Raw genomic sequence first — 22,041 nt, forward strand, 5'->3', positions numbered from 1 at the left:
AGGGGGCAGAGCTGAGCAACTTGCCGCTCAGCTTCTCGGGCAGGGAGAGGAGGAAAAGACACGGCACTTTAGAACGGACTTTAGACTTACCGCTTCCTCTGCACGGTCACCCCTCACGGTGATGTAAGCCACACGGTACTGACGCACGTTGGGGTCCTGCAGCTCCCAGGACACCTGCATGCTGAAGGTGGTCTGATCACTGATCTTCATGTTCCTCACTCCCTGACGCACCACTGGGGGAGACCCACAAAAATAACAATGCCATTCACCGACACACACAGACAACGATTTGTGGCTCTGCATGACATACAGACACAATGTATCATACCGGCACACTTAGGCACAACAACAGGATATAAGGTCAGGCACATAAAAGACAGTGCAACACGATGTCATATCTTGCCATGCACTGGAACAAAACCATAAAACACAATGGCATACAAAACAGAGAAGGTAAATTCACATATAGGCAGACACAGAAACCGCAATGCAACACAGCCTGATATTCAGTCACACACAGACACCACAACATACACCACAGACACAAGCACAATAAAACACCATGCACAAAACCACACAGGAACAACAGTACAAAACAACTCAGAAGCCAAATCATACACAACCGCACACAGGAAACGCAAAAACACATTAGCACTTAATGCTGCAATAAACAGTGTCATACAAAACAATTCAGAAGCCAAAACATCATACACAACCGCACATGGAAGCCACGAAAACACATTAGCACTTAATGCTGCCATAAAGACTGCATTATGAATGATTTTTGTGATCCCCAGGTTATTCCCTTGAGCTGCAGCATCATCAGTCTCAGTGCATCTCCATCTTCCACAGTGAGGAGGGAGATAAATGTGCCAGACTGAAGACACAAATTTGGGTTGCCTGATCTTGAAAACAAATTGCAAACCAATATTACCCACACAAAAATGCCCTATACAAGAAGCCAATTGACTGGCACAATAATGTGGAGTGTCATCAAAAAAAAAAACAAAAAACAAAATCAGTCCTCTCTCCGAAGAGGTGTTATTAAAACAGTTACTTTTATTTTACTTTAATTACTTTAATTTTAGTTGACTTACCTGCTGTAGTGGTGGCCACGGTGGTTGTTCTTGCCACTTGAACAAAAGAAGATAAAGATAAAGATAAATGTTACAGTAATTGCTTTTGTTATATTAGGATACACCCTCTTACGTTAGTTCACAATATTACACGGCTCTCCAGCTGCAAGGAATTAATCAACACCACAGTAGAAAATATTGACACACTGTGGCAATAACAAAGTAACAATCAACTATGAGCATTCCACAAAATGAAACTGTGTGAAATGAGAAAATAAACATGCAAGGTTCAGGTGCACCTTACGTGAATAAAACTTCGCTCACCTGTTGTTTCCAAAACAGCCACAGCATCACTCTCGGTTTCATCTCTGAAGATGGCGGAAAGGGACACCTCATACTCAGTGAAAGGCCGCAAATTAGTCAACAGGAATGTGTCAAGGTTGCCATTCACAATCATCTACAGTGCACAGAGAGATCAGAAGAATGAAATCAAAATGGTATGAACACAGCAGTGTATGAATTTCAATGAAATGCAAATGAAAGCATTTTGTGCACACACATGCAAACACACACATGTACACACACACAAGTTCTTGACCACTCACACTCATGACCATACACTCTCTCATATCTCTCTCTCTCTCTCTCTCTCTCTCTCTCACACACACACACACACACACACACACACACACACAGTGTTTTGCTAAAGTAACAACACTGGAAGAGAACAATGCAATGCGCTGCGATCTCCAAGGCAGGTCGGGGTGTTCTAATCTCGTGTTGTTGGGAGTTCAGCGGGCTTCTTCGATTCACAGAGGTGGACTATCCCTCCCTGCCTCGCCTCCTGTCATTTTCTGCTCCGGCAGTTCTCAGTAAACATATCGACCCGCTGCTATCTATAAAGCACAGCTGCGCCAGGTCCCAAATGGCCAGAAAATCAAATGGCGCAATTCTGTCGGCCGCATGTTTTGGGTGGGACGACGTATGGGGGCGTGAGGCTGTGCTCAGTTTTCTGTGGAAACAGTACGTCCTGCAAGCCCGGGATCAGCGCCGCCGTCACCGGCACGCTCTGAAGGCCAACCGCTAACCGCTCAGTCGCTCCTTCATCCTCTCAGGAGCTTTAATGCGTTCTCCTAAATCCAGGGCCATGATCGACTTTATCAGGAGTTCCACATGACAAGGCGAGGGCCAATGGACCTGGGGTAAAGAACAGCGCTTAAAAGTCCAGCCTCCTCAAGCACAGCCCCGCAGGGAATGAGGGACCCACACTTCTGTTCCAGCCGAGTGCTTTCCATGTTTCATTACAGCTTTGTGTTTGAATGAAACTGGGTATTGCCTTTTAGACAGGGAGCCTGACGAGCGCACTCTAAATTGTGTTCTGAATGTGCTGTAATGTGCCTCACTGACCTCCTTGGTGTCCCCCCCGCTTGTGGGCGTCCAGGACACTCTGTACAGTACTATGTCCGTGGCAGAGTGCTGCCAGCTGACCCGGAAGCTGTCTGTGGAGACCTCGCTGGTCCTGAGGTTCAGCGGGGCGGGGACCACCTCTGAGTGAGACACAAATGATTTATGATATGAGACACATGATGAACGCTGAACAATGCTGAACCAACAATGCATTACCAATCGCTGTTGTACACATTATGTCAGGTGATCAGATTTCCAACATGGATGCCAGTAGCGAGCAACGAAACTGAAGGTGCCATTTAAATGCACAGTCTGATCCATCAATCCAGGCAAAGAATGATTTTAGGGCATAAAGGATGTCATCAGTAATCTTGTTGACTTAAGGCAAAGATGTTCAAACAAGCCTTATCTGATCCTTGATAAAAGCCCAAGGGCCAGAGCAGATAAATCACAGAACCCATGAGTCCTGATTTAGAAAGAGACAAAAAGAGGCAGACAGAGCTCTGGGCTTCAATATAGCACCTCAGTCTTTGCCTGTTTAACACTGAGCTCTGTCCACTGAAGAACCCTGTTGACTGAGAACTTACAGTGAACCCATGGAAAGTGTTGACTTGTGCATACTTAAGTACATATTTATATTCCTGGTTATACATGGCAATCAGTTTTCCTCTAAACATTTTAAGAGTGAGGGAAAAGTTGGCAGCACGGTACAATGATTTACCACTAATCCTGCAATGCCTGCAATATAATTTGGAACATTCCTGATATATCCAACCAAGTGTATTCCAAGGAGATATTTTTAAGTGCTTATTGATTTTTTCTAGAAAAGTTAAATGAATTCATTTTCTGATTATATTTGAAATAATGAGTAGTGATTTAATAGCTAGAGTGTTAGAGTGGGATTCCGCTCTCGGTGGTGGGGTAGGTCTCTGAAACAGCTCTCTCCAGCCAGCCCTTTAATGATGTCAGAGGTTGTCTTTAGCAACAGGCAGAACAGCTCTTACTGGTGGTGAAGCTGTCGGTGAGGGACTCAGCCTGGCCCTCATCGTAGATAGCGAAGATGGCCACTGTGTACTCTGTCAGCGATGTCAGGTTCCTGAGCTGCAGCGTCGTGACCTGACCCACATCCACCTGCATCGCCCAATAGGAGACTGCATGAGTAAGCATTGTTTACTCACACTAAAGGAGACTGTGGGAGTAAGCACTGTTACATACATTCTACTAACACTACAGGAGACTGTAGGTGCTGTAACATATATATTACTCACACTACAGGAGACTGTGTGAGTAAGCGCTGTTACATTCATTTTACTCACACTACAACAGGCCACTGTCTGAGGATACTTTACCACATGGGAAATTACATGTCTACGCACTGTTAAAGTGATTTTATGCACACAATAGACTACACAGACTATACAGATTATACATTGATTCATTGAGACAAGCTTGCTCTTGCTAGGCTATCAAGTGTGCCTGTTTCAGCTTACCTCATTGGTTTGGTCCCCGTCAGTCTTTACATACATGATGCGGTAACCTTTGACCCTCTTGGATGCTGCATCCCATGCCAGCTTGACTGAGCTGTGGTCAATGTTGGAGAACCGCAGATTCCGGGCTGGAGTCAGAGGAACTGTGGAAAAGCCATGGTAGAGGTCAGCAGAAGCACAGTTACTTTAAAAACAAAAAAACTCTTCATTCCCTCATGTCCTTATGTGAAACCTTGCCGGCTCACTTGTCCTTTTTGTTTTTGGAGCTTTTATGACAGAAGGCTTCTTAATGAAGTAAGCTCTGCCTTTGGCAAAAGCAGGAACAGCTTGTGCTGCAGACCTTTATCCTTTCTGTCTTCTCATATAATGAAATATCTGGGAGGATGGGTGGGATTGTTCACATTCAGCTTAAGAGTTTTGTTTTATCTATTCAATTCACAAAGCAGATCACTAACCCCAATTTCAAGTGAGGTGCAGCTTTTAACCTCACACTGAAGGGAATAAAAAATGTGTGGTCAGTACTGAATGCATGCGTTGAAGGGATACTGTGCTAGAATGCATAAGTAGAATGCAAAACATTCTAAGAACGGAAATTCATTGTGACTGCAAAAAAGCATGTGTCACTAACAAGTTTAAAACTAACACAGCCATTATCTTTGTAAACATAAGGCATGCTGCAAAATGCCAGTCTCTGTGGACTGGTGACGCCCACACATGGCGAGTAAATGTCAGACAGAGGTATCTGAGGCGGACACCCACGTGTGGTCTCCTGACTGGTCATGGGGTCGCTGGCCTCTTCGCCGTACATGGCGTACACGGTGACAGTGTACTCTGTGTTTGGGGTCAGCCCCTCCAGCTCGATGTCATTCACGGACTCCGCCACTTTCACCTGCACGGAAACACAACTGCCATTAGTTCAATGGGAAGCCACACTGACGGTAACACACGCAGCTGCAATCCTGCTGCAGCCCTGATTGGAGTCCAAACACATAGCTGGAAACCTTGTGTAACACTGATCAGAGTCCCAACACATTACTAGAAATCTGGTGCAAGACTGAATAAAATCCCATGGGACTTTGGAGTCAGGACTAGGAATTTGAGGCGAGTTCTTCACAGTTCTTTCAGTTTTAAAGTGAAGCTGCTGACACATAATCGGAAGCCATTGTTTTCCGAACACATCCCCTATAGATTCCTGGGCTTTACAGAGAAAAGTGCCAATTACTGCCACAGTCCAAATCCTGTAACATGAACTGTTGAGCTGATACGTGAGAGAAAAATGTGTGTTACCGTTGTAATAGCTTTTGCAAGGTGGAACTGGAAACCCTATTCAAACTGGGGGCACCTCCACAGAGCAGGATTTCAGTTTGAATCTATAGGTCAGCAGAGATACCGCCCTCTCCCCGGCCTCTCCCTTTCCCCGCCCTCACCTCCTTCTCGTCTGCGGCGTCGGCCTCAGTCAGTGGGGCGTATAGGATCATGTACCCGGAGGCGCCCTCCACGCCCTTCCAGCGCGCCCGCATGGTGCTGTGGGAGACCTCGTACAGCTCCAGGTTGTTCACCATGGGGAGGGCCACTGTCTCACAGAGAGGGAGCTGTCACCTTTCCCTCACTCACTGCAAAAGCACAGAGCCCCCCTCCAACTCCCCAAGCTCAATACTGCAGTCTGTACAGCCTTATGGCAGAGGCCAATTACCAGTGGAATGAGGCCAATTTGAGATATTTCATCCCTGCTGTCTATCTAATGGCTCCTGCGTGTCAGAGCCACTGAAGCCTTAATAATCGCGATAATAATTCTTTATAATTCCTATCATATGAGGAGCCAAGGGGTGAAGCCAAGGAACTGTTGACGTTCTGGATGTGGGATTGTTAGCATCAACAGCATGTGGATCTAAGGGCCAGCTCTGTGATCCAGGGGAACCGCCTTAATGCTGAATGACAGGGATTGTGAGTGTAAGTGCATGTGGATGACACAGTGCACTTACAGGTTGTGTTATTTTTATGTACTTCGTTGTGAATAAGACTCATCTTTTTAATCTGTGTGTATTACGCAAAGAATAGAATGGGTTCACATCACCCCCACCAACAGAAATAATATAAAACCTATTTGACAGAGGAATAAAAGGATGATAAAAGAAAAGAAGTGCTTTCTGTTGCAGACCTTTGCTGCTCTTTATCCTGACACACCGTGCCTCTGCCTTAAGCTCTAAAAAGAGGACCTATGGGAAACAGCGCAATGAGACAGGGCAATGTTCCCTCTCGACCACTACGCTCTGCTACCGCACAGCATCTGGTGGTCCCATCATATCACGGCACAAAATCATTATCAAGAACTTTCTCTGCCGTTGTCCCCCGATGGTAGAATGAGTCCCTCACTATCTTTAAGAAACATCTGAAGACACAGCTCTTCCGCTCTCACCTGAAAACCCAAAACACTACCACCTAAAGCAATTTGTCTTAACTTGTTATGAACTTTGTTCTCCTTTAAAAAAAATCAAATCTATGGCTTCATGCACTCATATCTCTACCAGCTACCTTGTCTGGCCAACTATTAAAACTTGGTCATGCAACTCTTCTAATATTGTTCACTCATTATATGGCTTTTTTGCTTGTGTTGTACTCTGCCGCACTTGTAAGTCGCTTTGGATAAAAGCGTCTGCCAAATGAATAAATCTAATGTAATGTAATGACTGAGTGAAGCGGGACAATGGACTCACAGGTCGTCACGCTGCCTCGGAGGGCTTCGCTGGCCGTGCTGACGTACACGGCGAAGACGGCTATCTGATACTCCGTCAGAGAGTTCAGGTACTGCAGCACCACCGTGTTTTCACGCCCGTCAACCACCACCTGGAGAGCAGGGCCAACACAATCGCCACAGGTAAATAATCAATATTCACCACTTGGCAGACTCCCTAATCCGGGCCCGCAAACAGAGTTTTACAGGTTACACTTTGATACTACATTGTATCCATGTATTTACAAAGCCATACATCTTTAGTTATTGTACTTTAAAATAGTAAGTATATGTATCTAATTGTGGCATTAAATTAATTTTTTGTTTTCTGTAAAAAGTGATGACAAACCCAAAGTAAAGAATATATTTGGCCATACTGTGCCACGAACAACAGGGAAACGCCTGAGAAAGGTCTGATCTGATACAAACCGGGCAGGCTGAAACACAATCCTCTTTTTCATAAAATTAACCTCGGTGTCTTAACACCTTGAGAAATGGCCCTTCAAGCTTCTCTTTTTAGCATCTGGAGAAATTTCAACTGCTGCTATTCCTCCTGCTAGTGACAGGCTGTAATAAGACACTCAAGGATCCCCTTGTACCGTTTATCTTTTAAAAACCCCAGTAATCCCCATTCACCCAGAGACATAAGACACAGGAGAGATGGATGAAAGGGATTATGGGCCCTTACCTCCTCCGGCGGGCCCCCCCTGGCAGGGTGGTACACCACACGGTACTTCTTCACCTCCCCGGGGGCATGGGTCCAAGTCACCCGAAAGCTCCTTGCTGTCACCTCTGATGTCACCAGGTCCTGTGGAGCGCCTGCAGACGTCTGAACCCCAGTAACTCCTGAAATTACATGCGCAACAACTTCACTGCAGAAATATGCAATGGGAATTAGACTGCTTTTTATGCTTGTTCGGGTTGCCAACAATATGCCTACTTATTCATTCATTCCGCTCATGTTTTCTCAGTAGTGTCTCTGGATATGACCTTAAAAATGTCACTACAAGTCATCTTTTAATGTAGCGCAAGACTGCTGCCTTTCTGACATCATTAGTGTCAATATTAACAGTAAATAACATCAAACATGTTCTAAAAATACAATTTTATCAAATCAAAATCTTAGTTTCTCAATCCTGGTCCTGGCACACCACAGTGTGCGCTGATTGTTGAGTTGGGCTCAATTAATCAAGGCTGATTGGACTTCAGTTTGATTGCTAATGCAGATTTGACACTTGATAATTGCTTGCACCACCACTTGTGGAAGCAATGTGTGCTTGGGGCTGTGTTTATGCTGCTAAGTGTGGCGTTTACTATTAAAAAGATATGAACATAGAAGGCATTGCTAGTTTTGTACTAAAAGCTAGGATAGAGGTACCCCACCAAGGAATGGAATCCACAACCCTCTGGTTACGAGCCCGGCTACCTCAACCCAACGCCACACTGCCGGCCCCGCCTCATCGGTGGGCCCTGACCTTTGATCTCCTTGTCCTGCTGCTCCACGCGCTCGCACAGCGTCCTGGTCAGGCTCTCAACGATGGTGCTCATGACGGTGAAGTCGGCCACGTTGTAGACGTGCGTGTCGTCCGGCGGCGAGGCGATGGCCCTCAGCTCGTTCTCATCTGCATTCTTTACGCCTTTCACACAGAGCGCAGCGCAAGTCACCGGCAGCCCCGATCCAATGCAGCGAGGGACTCTCATGCTGCATTCACTCTCTCAGGGAGAAGTCTGATTTCACCCTAATCACCAAAAGCCTGCTATGCTGCCTTCCTCCAGGATGAAGGAGGTTACAGCCTGGCTTTGCTTCAGGGACTAGAGTACTCTTTTGCATAAAATCTCCTTCACATACTTCCAAACACAACGACCACAGTTAGAACTGCTATAATTTGCTGCTCTGTATATTAAAACGCTCTAGGCTGTGATCAATATGACAGTTTGCCTCTGGCAAATCAAGAAATAAAAATAATAACATGCACCAATAAAATAAAGCTCTGTTTTTATGTTCAGAAATGTACTGAGGAAAAGTAATATTTGATATCGGCAGCCTCATCGATCACATAATCATTCTTGTGTATGAGGTTAAATCTCATCTAAAATTTGATTGTTTTATTGCGCGTATTGATCTAAAAAAAAAGAGTGAGAGATGTTTTTTGGGCAACCAATTTCCATTAAAAATAAGACTGGCAAGTACACAGACTGTTTACCATACACTATGCATTTTAAAGAGCTAATCACAATATTAGTTTATCAATACAAAAAAACTAATAAAAAAATCATACCGATGGCAAACAGCTCAATGCCTTCCTCCCGAAGGCTTTGAGCAGGAGGGATGACGTCATCCTGGGACTTGCCATCTGTTATCAGGATCCCAATTTTGGGAACGCCTGGTCTGGCGCCAGACTCAGGCTTGAAGCTGTTCTCCAGAATGTATGTCAACGCAAGACCTGCAGAGACACCAGGCAGCATTCAACAGGCAATCAGGGCAATTGAGACATTTCATTAATGATGTAATGGTTGAGATGCCATGTCATATCATGTCCTGGTACAAAGCTGGCAGGAAGGTGGATCATGTGCTATTAGCCAATCTTAATTATTGTGTACAAAGTAGCCCCAGGACATCAATCTCTGCTATTTTTGACTGGCTAATTTGTAGGTTAATACAATAACATAACTTGTCAGATTGGCCAATAACCGCAAAACCACACAACATAGCTAATACACAAGGCATGGGAATGTAATAACCAATGTCAGAAACACAAATGCAAAAAGTTCATGCTGTGAACACAGTTAACATGCTGTGTCCTCCATTCAGACTTATACTGCCAGTCAGATCCAAGAATAAAGCCGCAGTGGGCACCGGGCATAGCGAAGGAAGCTAGCAGAGTGCAGCGTGTAACCTGTCAGCGTGTTGCCCCCTTTGTATGGCAGATTTTTCACTGCGTCGATCACGGCATCTTTGGTGGTGTAGGCGTTCAGATGCCACTCAATCCTGGGGTCACCGCTGTACTGGGCCAGTCCTGAAGACAGGGGGTCAATGTCACATGAACACAGCACTCACTTGAACACAGTAATCCCACTTCACTTTTCTATACTGAGACGGTTAGTAGACTATGAAGTCCAAGTCATCTGTACTTTCATTTTTTTAATAACCAAATAAAAGCCAATCACTGGCATCACAAATTTATTGTAACATGGAATTTCAATATACCAATCAATAACTGAAAAAAACTATCAATCTACTTTTATTTGGTATAGCACAGTGTATTTCCAGAAGGAATAAAAAATTGAAAGAAATCCAAGTGAGACCGAATGGGACAGACTGAAAAAATGATCCCCTGACCCCTTGCAAACACTGATAAAACTCTGAGAAGCAATGTGTGACATCCATATGAGTCATCAATATGAGTCAGTAAGAGACAGTCAGTCCATCATAAAGTAATGAGATTGGATATACAGTTTTGGTATCTTTTTTGAAACTAACAAGCGCAACCAATTACTTTTTATTAACCGATGTATTAGCTACTGACAACAACCCAATGGGCTACAGTTTAATTACATCTAAAGATAAAGAGGTAATACTATGACACAAATCTGGTAACATTGTAATATTATGGCGTAATTGCCTGCATATTCCCCAGAGTATGTCACTTATTTTACAGACAGAAAGAAGAAAGTAAGTATTATTCAGAAAATAAACGTTATTGGAGCTGTAAATGCAGATAAGTATCTGTTAGCTTTTAGTACAAATTATTGATTTAATTCTGTACATTACACTGCAGTGTAAGATCAAATTCTTCCTAGCCAATTATTTGGTTATTACCTGGTTTATTAAGGTGCTATAAATAAGAGTTGAAAAAGCCCTCATATTCTAAATATAAGGATATAATAAGGATATAATATAAAGATTACATTCTAAATGCAACAACATGACAAATATAAAAGCTGTGTGAGACTCATAGCACCAGAGCACATCCCAGTTTCTAGGCAGAGGTTACTTGATGAACAAGATGATGTGTGATCAGTATGACTCAGCTGGGAACTGATCGTATGGACCTCTATTGAATCAGTCTACAGTCCTACAGCCCTCCATGGAAGCAGTCTACATATAGTATAAATCATGTATACAAAATTCAGATGGCACAGAGCTATGCATACTATATATAGCTTTAATGTCAAAATTTTGCCGTGTGGTGGCAGCACTCAGTTCTATAAGAATTACTTAATGCGTAATGAAGATGATTGTGATCAATATGAAGTAATAATGAGAGGAGCCCCTCATCTGTTAGCCTGTTACCCTGTTAGCTTGGAGCCTGTTAGCGGTGTCACTCACCTATCCGGGTCTTGTCGAAGCCCACGGTGAAGGCGCTCACCAGGTTCTCCAGGAACATGCGCACCAGACGGAAGTTTATCCTGCCAATGCTCCAGGAGCCGTCCACCAGGATCACGATGTCCGCTATTGCCGGGGTCTTGCAAACAAACTGATCCTCTGCAAATTACCAGAGACAGATGAGCTGTGACTGCTTTTGCGGAGCCATGCTAATACAGGCACACTGAGTCAGGGACATTACGTATGAAAAAGCAAATATTCTGGAAACTCTGACGTGCAGATTGGGTCCAAGGCATTTGAATTAGAACGATCAAAAAATATAACAAGATTTTCAAACAAACAAAGAAAAAAGACTCATTTGGACCACATTGTTGAATATCTTTATTGGTTGGGAGACTGTTTCAGAATCACAATACATTCTTCTGTAGCATGACCATCTACCTTATTGAATACACATTGAGGGAGGCAGTGCTCCTTGACACATATCATATGCATAGCCTCTGCTCATCTGATCCAAGGATCCAAAGACAGACCATTTTGTTTGAGAGGCATAACACAAGAAGGTGCTCCAGATATTGTTCAGGCTCTGCGCTCCGAAAGTGCACAAAATCCACCAGTCAGTGTGAGATGGTGACAGCCCCCTTTGGAGGAACGTGTGCAGGAAGGTGGAGAGGGAGCACAGGATTAAGGAGAAGCCGCTGTATCTCTGAGCCACGGAAAAATAGAAACAGCTGCAATGCACAGAGGCATTCCCTTCCGTGTCGCTTCTCTTCTTCATCTGATCTGACCGGCGGTCCTTCCTGAGAGCACCTCCTGCCCTGTCAAATGAGCTTGGTGTCCGTTGATGCTAAGGCGTTGAGAACTCAAGCTGGGAATTCTACTGCAGATGTGGTGACTGTTGCAGTTTGACTTTGAGTTACATAAGTAAATCTTTAGCTTTAATGCAATATCCTGTGGGTGATGCAAGCAAAGGAAATCAATTGTGCTTGGGTTTTAGTTTAAAAGGAAGCTGGCAATTAAAAACAACATTAAATTAATCAGAGGTATGTATACCATTCTGTGTGAATTAATCTGAAATCAGTTTTACAATGCACTATTGTTGTTATGTTTTTGTGGTTATACCTCTACATTCTATTCTTCAACATTTTATACTGCAAAAAAAGTGATGCAATAGCTTCCAGCTCAACTGTCACTGTCAGTGCATGCTAATCAAAGACAGGACATTAAAAATACAAGGAAAATCTCTGCAAACAGGTAGCTACAGAAATGAAGATTATGTTTGATCAGTGTGTGTGTGAGCAAGAATGCGAATCAGATTCTGTAAGAATTGCAAAAGATGACCATCTAACACATCATGGATTTCAATATTTAACTGAAGAGCAAGTTCAGCTCAATTTGATGTCTTGGAAATAAAAGGCTGTAAGATTGTCACCATTTCACTGTGTTCTATTAGCAGCTCCAAATGAAATGTTCTGACAGGGGCATCATCCTATCTTTTGATTAAACTCTTTTGCAGTCTTGTCTGCATTGATTTTTGTTTTCCAGATCAGCTGCAGTCAGCAACAGCCTCACTCTCTCACTGTTTCCTCCTCATCCCACAATGCATTGCAGGTGCTGTGGAACACCATGTCTCCACACCAGACTCCCCTCCATCACTGTGCTGGGATCAATAAATCTTCAAGGAGTTTCTACTACCTTACTAGGGAAAAAGAGAAACAGATGAGAAGCAGACGAGGTTTATAACAACAATATAATTAAAACTCCCCAGTGTGTTAACCCTGCCAGGTCTCATGGAAGTAGACTAGTGGTTTGTACTACAGTAAGTATACTTGTATGTTATGCAGCAATTCATGTGATTACTTCTCAAGTAACGACACCTCTATAACAAAGGCCTTTGCCTCCAAACATAAAACTGTAGTAGAATAAAAGTATACATGCCTCTTAGTTACAAATTCACATTTAATTATAATCAAATGAACATCCAATAACAGCGAATAGGGTGCTAACCTAAGAGTATCACACCAGGTTGTTTTTCCTCTCAGTAAGCTTCTGTTGCTGTAGTTGTTTCTGTAACTACTGTATAAATACTTGAATTTAACAATAGTGTGTAGAATGTGTCTGTCATTTAACTTTGCCTCAAAAACAAACTGCCAAGCCACGACCCACAATGCCACTGGCTTTCCTACAAGGCTCTACAGACTTCCAGACTGCTGTAAAAAAATCACTCTTTACTAGTCCAAAATCCATTCACAAGAACCAAGACGAGAGTACAGGGAGAAACTGGGTTCAAACACTGCAACTGTTTCACATGAAACACTTTGCAGAGGTGCAGATTTAACTAAGAAACCAAGGCTGTATTCTGGAATATATTAAATTAATGCCCCTATGGTTTACCCTTGCTGCTTGCTCCATTCTGAGCTGAAAACCTGCTGTGCACCACTTGGGAAAGAAAGAACAGCTCCTGTGCTTTTGTGCTTCTAGAAAAGCAGGGCTGTACAGCACATCAAATGCAGCTGGGAGGACAGTTTACTGGGAGAGATTCCACTACGTCAGGGTAATGGAGATTAGTGGCTAACCCCAGGTATTGGTGTTTTGCAGGTCAGGACTGGCCGCAGTACACGTTCGATCAAAGTCAAGGTTTCTGGAGGATGGGGTGGGGTTCCCCCCCCGGAGGGGTACAGGCCAGCAGTTTCCATTCCTCTGCGCAATGGGGCAAGGTTTCTCCACCTGGTCTGTGCAGCAAACAGGACAGCCCTAGATTGATAACACAAGCGCACAGCAGCCTCATCCAGAGAGCTCTGAACGCTGCCTTCACATCTATGCTGTTCTCACACTCAAACACAGCCCCAGAGAAAAAGCAGCACATGGGAAACACTGTGTTTTTTTTTGGAAACAGCTGCAGATACAGGTGTGCAATGACACAGCTGTCAAAGACACTGGCTGTAGTTGTGTGCATGGTTTACGGAACATTAAGCACACTCCACAAGTTCTAATTTAGACCACTGTTTCCTGTCGTCTGTGCCCACATAAAAGTTATTCTTTAGTCCAGTGACTCTACCTTTAGCTAGATCTAGCTCAAAGGCTGTACCTACCCAGCTAAATTCATTTAAGGAATGGAGTTTATTATTATGAGTTAGTTTTTTAAATTAATATATGACATTAAAATCATGCCCGCCAAAAATAACTCAGGTATCTTTTTAAATTACAAGAATTTTACAGAAATATATAACAAGAAAATGTTGTACCAAAGAAAAATAACAAAAGACTGTGGGTTTGAAACTGCAGACCTTTCAGTAGCACACGCAGGTGTCTTACATTCCAGCCTTATATGCCTACCATGTCATCCTTTTGTGCCAGAACGATCCAATTATTGTGTCAGCAATGGAATACTGACATGCCAAACAATGAGGGAGGTAACAGAGAGCTGTTGCTATGGATGCATTCTGGGGTATGATTCCAAACATGCAGAACCCAAAACCACACCTACTGGGATTCTAAGGTGCCCAGAATCGGGTCCAGCCTCAGGACTGTTGCTCTCTTTCCTTTTCAATATGTGGAAAGAACAGGCTTGGGTGCATGAAGGAAGAAAGTCTTTCTACTCAAAACTGTTCTACTGCATTCTTTCATACAGCTGCATTAAAAAGCTCTATGAATACTGAAACAGCATTTCCTTATAATAATTATTCTTACTATAGTATGTTATTATTATACATTATTATAATACTTATAATTATCAGCATCTGACCAATGGAAATTCTCTGTGACTAACTTAAATAAATGACTGGCAGAAAATGTCATTAACTGCTCGACAGCACACAGTGCAGAAAATAACAGGTAACAAAATCAACATTAACTGATTTCCTGTGCAGTTCTGCAATACAGGGGAAAACCCTGCAGGCATATTTTAGGAGATCTGCACAAAACAGGTATCTCTACAGGGGTCCATAACAGAGAGCTTAAAGCAATCTTTAAGTTAATGTTTCACAGTTAATGCTCCACAAACCAGACCAGGAACAACACACAGACAAAAAAAAAAACCCACACTGAATTCAAACTCTCACGGTGAGTACAAGTAGGAGCAAAGTGCTCCCTAACTTCAACAGTACGCTGCATTCTACTGTGAGTGTATAAACAATTTTCATATTGTGGCACATGTGAAAACCACATTTAATTTAATTGGGTTTTTTACACCCTTAACTACCGGGAATTTGTAGTTCTTTTCCCATTTCAGGAATTCAAAAAATGACGCTGTAACATTAATGAGACAGCCAACTGAAATGTCAGCATGAAATGTGTGAAAGAGCAATGAAATGAACAACAAATAATGAACAATCTTCTTTGAACCCTTGTATCTGTGTAGCATAATCGCACTCTGAGACTGTTTTGTTTTCATTATGACTAATAAAATGAGATGTTGTCAGTCAGCAGACCGAGAGAACTTTTTTAAGTGGAAAAGCTGCCAGGGGAACACTGTCAGCTGTCACTGGCAATAGCATCTCCGGGGCGGATGCCGCATTGCAACCTTTGCTCAAGGCTCAGACAGCCACATTTCCAATGCTAATTAATGAAGCGTGCAATGTTGTGCAATTGCTATGAGAATGTGTGTGCATTTTTATGCAAAAATGCTCCATGTAAATGTGCTAGTCCCATCTAAACAAAATCACCCATACAGAAGGCAATGTGACACAGTTCTAACCCTTCCGGTAACCTATAGGGGCCAGCTCTGCTTTGACCACGGCATCCTGCTGTTATTCAGATAAGCTCCAGTCTCGAAACAATTAACAGCCCTGGAATCTGAACGTGGCAAAGAATCACACAACTGCCAAAGTGTGGCTGTGTAATTTCTCACATTCGAGCGAAGCTACTTTTCTCACTAGCACTTTCTCTCATGTCATGATGCAGGTTTTATGAGGGTTTTACAGATCAGAACAGAGTGTGAGAGCTCAGAATCTTGTGTAATGATGCTGCTCACCTCTATGTTCTTTGTGGCCTTGGAACTAAAAAATAATTTTCTCTTTTAAGGGTTAAACACATTCTCCTCTGTATACGTGCCTGTATATGTACCTAACTGCCCTTGTGGAAGAAAATTAATCAACTCTCACATTCCTGCACCTGCGATTCCACCTGTCAGATTTTTAATTTAATTGATGATGCATTTGCTCATCTTCATCGTTCAGAGCAAGGAGACGCTGGCATTGCTTTGGAAATTGTATTGCTTTTTTTCCCTTTTTTAAAATTTTTTTCTTCTGTCTGCATCTGTCTGATCCACGTAGCAATGGCACCTATCTCAGAGTTAGAGTACGCTGCGATCCATGCACTTACTTATTTTTGTGACCCATTTAGTCTGCCACTGAGATTTATAGAGTCAAGACAACAGGTACAGTCATGTAGAACGGGTTTGTCTCCACTCATGACAGACTTGAGCGAAAACACACACCGTGCTCCTTAAGTTTCTCCACTGTTGTGGCAGCGTTATCGTATTACAGAAATGTTATGACAGTGCTACATGTTAGCTAAGGAAACACAGCCAAGTGTTCCACCCGGGCAAACAGGCATTGAGGGCTGCCTTCCACTTTTGCCCAAATATTCCTAATAACCAAAATCCTTCATTGTTTGAACTCTGCTGAATCTACACTGCGCTCAAAGCCTGCTGGCGTATCCATGGCAACTGAGATGCATTCCTTTCTGCACCTTTACTTTATAACCCCCTGCTTAAGCACTGTGCACATTCAAGCATCATAGATGGTGCTGAGAATAAAGCCAAGCTTAACAGAAAAGTACATTTAAACTCTGCATTTGCTGGAACAAAAAAAAACCCTTTGAGGTTCAATCCACTGACAAGGAGCTCAGTTTCCACCTTCACAAGTGACTCATGAGTGACTGAGGAGGTGGGTAACAGTCTCCGCCATCCTTATGTTTACACTCTTCGCATCGATCTGTCCATTTATTCGCTGCAGAGGCATTTTAGAAATCAGAACAGCCTTTCATTTTAACAAAACAGTGATTGGACCCCAAAGTCTCAGCTAAGGCTGAGTCAAAAGCACTGCTGAGAAACAGATGCATTAATGCTAATGTGCAACAACTTTCCCACCCTATTATTTTCAATGGGATTGAAGCTTAGTTCTGTGGCAGACAGTATTACTGTAATCAATCTCCCGCATCTCCATGAGCAGCATATCAAGCTCCCACAAAGAAGTAGATGTTGGGAACAAGCTGCCATTTCATTAACTTAAGAGTCCTTTGCAGGGATGCTCACCTCATGCATACAAATGACAATTAAAATTATGTGATTGATTAATCTCTGGAACATGAGCTTTTTTAACGTCCCTTGAGGACCGGGGAGACACAGAATATTCACACTGGCAGCAAGTGGTCTTCCTGTATGTTGCACTCTCCACCATAGAGACAGTTGTGACCCTACCTCAAATACCTTCTTGGCATCTCAGCTGCCCTCTCCCAGTTCAGACATAGACAGTCATCTTTAAATTCTTGCCCAATTCTTGATCAATTCTTGCCTCATTATTCTGTAGAGACACAACCACTGGCATGTCTATGCCAGCCTTCTCTTTACTGCAGTTAGAGATGGTGGAGGATACATTTGTGTTTATTTGAAATAATCTATGATTCACAATACATGTTGCACTTTCGCTGCAGTGATTTCAGCATTAAACACTTAGAGTGCTTTTGTCAAACAGGAGCATTTTTGCCACTTGTAATAGGAATGAAGTCAGCATGAGCCACAAGCAAAAATGCCAAAGACATTTTAAAAAACACTTAGGATCCTGTTACAGTGTTAGTGAGAAACCACACCGCAGACCTCCGACTGATCCTCTCCCAGTTCAGGCTGCTGGGCACTCACCGGTGCCAGTCTGTGAAAACAACCCTCTCTGCAAGCCAAACTCTCACGCTGGGCCATGAGCTACCTGACGCCACCCTCTCCATTCTTCAAAAAGAGTAACAGAGTATGCGCGTCAGCCACCCCTTGGGATTCCAAACCCGATACAACATAAACAGTGCTATGATGACTGACTCACTACAGCTGAATTACATGTGTGCATCCCTTCACAACAGCTGTGGAAGTGAAAAAATATAGTCCTAAATGCAGCAATAGCTTCAATTAAGGTGTCCGCACTGTAGTCTAATATCCTCCCAAGCACTAGGACAGCAATGGTAGGCGTGGAGCTGAGGTCTGGGCCAGGCCCTCAGCCCACCTGCATGCCCCCTGGGAGCAGCAGCAGGGAGGCCGGGATTTACGGCACAGGCCAGGCCCTTCCACTAGGGGCTGTGATGACATTGCGCAGGTATTTGGCAAGTGCAGGCAAGGAGCTCTGTCAGGGAGTCAATTGTCTGCATAAGAGAGAGAGAACATGAGGGAGAGAGAGAGAGAGAGAGAGAGAGAGAGAGAGAGGAGGGGCTTCTGATACCGGCCCCACGCCTGTCTCTGCACACCTGTCTGCACACAAACATGAATTTGGCACCAACCTCTGAGAGGAGTGAGATGGGCCAAATCCGCAGGATACATGACACAAAACACAGCCCTGTGTAGACTCTTTCAAACCAGACACGTCTGCAAACAGACAGGTCACGCCAGCGGAAATACCACAAAATTACATTAACTTTATTTTTCTGAGCTGAATTGAAACTGCTTGTTTTGCTGTCTGGCATGTCCATTGTAAGATGTCTGGTGTTCTGAGCTTTCTGTTGCCTCATATTGGTTTGCCTGGGACTTACTGCTACCCGCTGTAGTACAGTAGGAAGCAAAGCATTGAGGAGCTTTGGGAATGAAAGAGAAACAATGAAAGGTTCTTTTTGAATAGCGCTCCATGTTGTGTTCTAAAACATCAAGAGTGATACATGAATCAAGAGCATTGTGAATGCACACTTCTTAATTATTTTGAACTGTGACTGTGTTTTGGCTGCAAATTCATGAGCATTTCAGGTACCTGGAGACTTAGTTATCCAACACATTTATTTGTCACCAGCTGGTGAGACATAGACAGTCATCTTTAAATTCTTGCTTAATTCTTGATCAATTCTTGCCTCATTATTCTGTAGAGACACAGCCACTGGAATGTCTATGCCAGCCTTCTCTTCACCCCAGTTAGAGGTGGTGGAGAATACATTTCTGTTTATTTGACATAGTCTATTATCCACAGTACATATCACACTTTTGCTGCAGTGATTTCAGCATTAAACACTTAGGGTGCTTTTGTCAAACAGCAGCATTTTGTAGCACTTGTAATAGGAATGAAGTCAGCATGAGCCACAAGCAAAAATGCCAAAGACATTTTAAAAAACACTTCGGATCCTGTTACAGTGTTAGTGAGAAACCACACCGCAGACCTCCGGCTGATCCCCTGCCGTCTTTCGCTCGCTGGAAGTCATTTCCACAGTATAATTACTAACCCTGTGCATTTTGTTTCTTTGTCTTAAGCATGATCAGACTAACAACTGTATAAACTGAAATCCCCCAATTAAAAGGGACGTCTCCCTCTCATGCAACGCCACTTCATCTCAGCCTCTTTCCCATTAAACAGAGTTGAAAGCAGTCAGGATTTAAAAGATCAGCAGGTGCATGTGCTTCTGGGATCCTCCGGGTAGACAACACAGCTCACCTCTCTTCAAGTGACCTGTCCTTCAAACAAGGAGGGTAAACCAAGCCGTGCCATCAAACCCTCGTTTCCTTCTCTGCTATACCTCTTTTCTTCCTCTGTTATGGAATGCTGCATGAGTGACAGAGGTGACCTCTGACTTTTGGTGACTTTTGCTGCAGGTCCATACAAAGTCAGCTGGGAGTGGTTTTAACCATCTTTATGTTGTAAATGTATTGTGGAAGAAAAGGGCATATCCCCCTTTAATACAGTGAGAGACACTCCTGTATTCACACAGAAATATCAGTACTGGACTACAGTAGCTCAGCCACGGTGCTTGTGAATTATTTCCAATGAACACAAAGCTTTGATCACGGAAGCTTATAACAGTTGGAGCACAACACAGACATAAACAGAGAAATATTTTGTTTGCTACCTCCAAATTACCACAGAAGCAATAACTTCAGAATGTGCAATTACTGACCCTCTCCATTTCCCACTGGAGTAAAATTCCAGCACCCCCTCAATTCAACTCTAACTTACAATAGAATGTAGTAGATACAATTTGGTGTGTGCTTGCACTTACACTGGCTGTGCTCTGCCATCCTCTCACAAACAGCTAATGAGTCCTTCATATGCCCATTCATATTGATAATAGTTTCATCTGGTCTGCTTCGGGCATGAAGCCATTGTCCTCACCAAAGGCCACAAGCCTGTTCTGTACTGTAGGCTTCTCCATTGTCATCCTTCAAGTCAGATCCAGCTCTGATAGATGGTAAGTTTATTGAGATGCACATAAACAACTGGAAGCACAAAGTCGCATTGCCACAGCTTTACTCTGGGCTGAAAGTGAAAGTGCTAGAGCGCTCTTTCAGTATCGAGTGCCGGAGCAGGGTCTTGAGAGAAGCACTTCTGTCACCAGGCAACGTGCACTTTCACAGCATGTCCCACCAACAGCACGGGCAAAACTATAGGCCAGGGCCCTCCGATTCATTTGTGCACTTGCAAAAACACCACAGTAACCTGCTTCCTGAGATGAAGGCTTCCTTAAATCCCCTCGACTTGGCAGAAAAACAGAGAGGTGATGAAATTAAAGACTATGTGCATGCCAGCTGCCTGAGTCAAAAAACTGTCCTCTTGGTTCTAAGTCAGGAGTGAGCACTCAAGACCCTGTCCTTTTGGCTGAAGACCAGGTCTTGTGTTGAGCATACTGGCCTTAGCACAGGCCATTCCCACTGGCTCAGTAGCCTGTGGTAAAAATAGACTGCATGTGACAGTAAATCCACTAGGCCTGCACCACAAGGCCTTCACACCATCCTATCTAATCATCTGCAGCTTTATAGCCATAATATGCCAGCCACACAGTGTAATCATGCAGCCTGATGTGACTCTTCATGTTTGGTCGGGCCTTGGGTTTTTTCAAAAACACTCACAAGTCCTATACAAGTCTGTTTCAGCCATATGTCAGCTGTATTTCATACACTCTGTCATGAAGCTTTATGCAAAAACCACCAAAGATTATTGCAGGTATCACAGTCATTACAAATTGGAAACATGTCCCCGCAAATTATCTTCTGTACAAGACAAACAATCACACTCCATCATGTCAGATTCAATATAACATCGTCTACGTGTTCAGATTAAAACCCAAACCCAGAGACTGCAATGGGCCAGACCTCAGTAAACACATTCCATTCTACCTTTTACTTTCCAAAGCATCTCAGGCTGGCCAAACCACATGTGAGCACATATAACTGTAAAGTGGTCTGCTTTGTTATGATCACTGACATCACGCCATCCTACCTTCTGATATCTCATTGGTGTCCACAGTTGCACTGGTGTCTTTCAGCTTCTCAAGCGGTGCGCTTCCATCATCAGGCACAGAGTCCTGGGCTGCACAGAGAGGGTTAAACCATGGATATTAACACACAGATATTAGCACATGGATATCAGTACATGGGTGTTAGCACATGCTTCAGAAAGCTCACTTCTCTTCTTGCATCTCTGTAGTGGTTGTATGGATGTTTTTCAATTGATTTAAAGATTCTTTCAGTTGTTTCTAAACACTAAATTGTTCTTCACCAGCATATATAACTGGTTTTAATATAATACCAGCCTAAACAAACCCTCAAGTCTGTTACAGCTAGCCTTCATTTGCATTACCAAAGTAAATCAGCAACAAAATACAAAGGCTGCCTTTTATGCTCCAAGACTATGGAACTCTCTACCACAGCCTATCAGAGACTCGCCATCAATCAAAAAACCTTAAAACACACTTTTTAAGGATGGATCTTACTTCAAACTACTGATCTGCTTATGCCCTGTGTCATTATATTTTTAATATTTTTCTAATGATTTGTTTTGCAAAAGTGATTCCAAAAATTATTACATTTATTGTATGGCTTGAATTAATTTAAATCCA

General features: G+C 43.2%; 1 protein-coding gene across 1 annotated transcript in view; it reads right to left on the reverse strand.

Annotated features, from left to right (window-relative positions):
• Positions 1–22,041, reverse strand: part of LOC118796486 (collagen alpha-1(XIV) chain-like) — a 67,674-nt gene that overhangs the window by 38,022 nt on the left and 7,611 nt on the right. The window contains exons 5-19 of the mRNA XM_036555392.1: positions 21,423–21,512; positions 11,032–11,187; positions 9,599–9,718; positions 8,981–9,145; positions 8,177–8,338; positions 7,390–7,547; positions 6,685–6,814; positions 5,398–5,543; positions 4,730–4,859; positions 3,974–4,113; positions 3,488–3,614; positions 2,484–2,623; positions 1,401–1,533; positions 1,098–1,133; positions 91–233 (exon numbers count right to left, since the gene is read on the reverse strand). Of these exons, the coding sequence (XP_036411285.1) occupies positions 91–233; positions 1,098–1,133; positions 1,401–1,533; positions 2,484–2,623; positions 3,488–3,614; positions 3,974–4,113; positions 4,730–4,859; positions 5,398–5,543; positions 6,685–6,814; positions 7,390–7,547; positions 8,177–8,338; positions 8,981–9,145; positions 9,599–9,718; positions 11,032–11,187; positions 21,423–21,512 (1,976 nt within the window). The remainder of the gene's footprint in view (positions 1–90; positions 234–1,097; positions 1,134–1,400; positions 1,534–2,483; positions 2,624–3,487; positions 3,615–3,973; positions 4,114–4,729; positions 4,860–5,397; positions 5,544–6,684; positions 6,815–7,389; positions 7,548–8,176; positions 8,339–8,980; positions 9,146–9,598; positions 9,719–11,031; positions 11,188–21,422; positions 21,513–22,041) is intronic.

This window comes from Megalops cyprinoides, chromosome 21, assembly GCF_013368585.1.
Source record: "Megalops cyprinoides isolate fMegCyp1 chromosome 21, fMegCyp1.pri, whole genome shotgun sequence".
In the NCBI taxonomy this organism is placed as follows: domain Eukaryota; kingdom Metazoa; phylum Chordata; class Actinopteri; order Elopiformes; family Megalopidae; genus Megalops; species Megalops cyprinoides.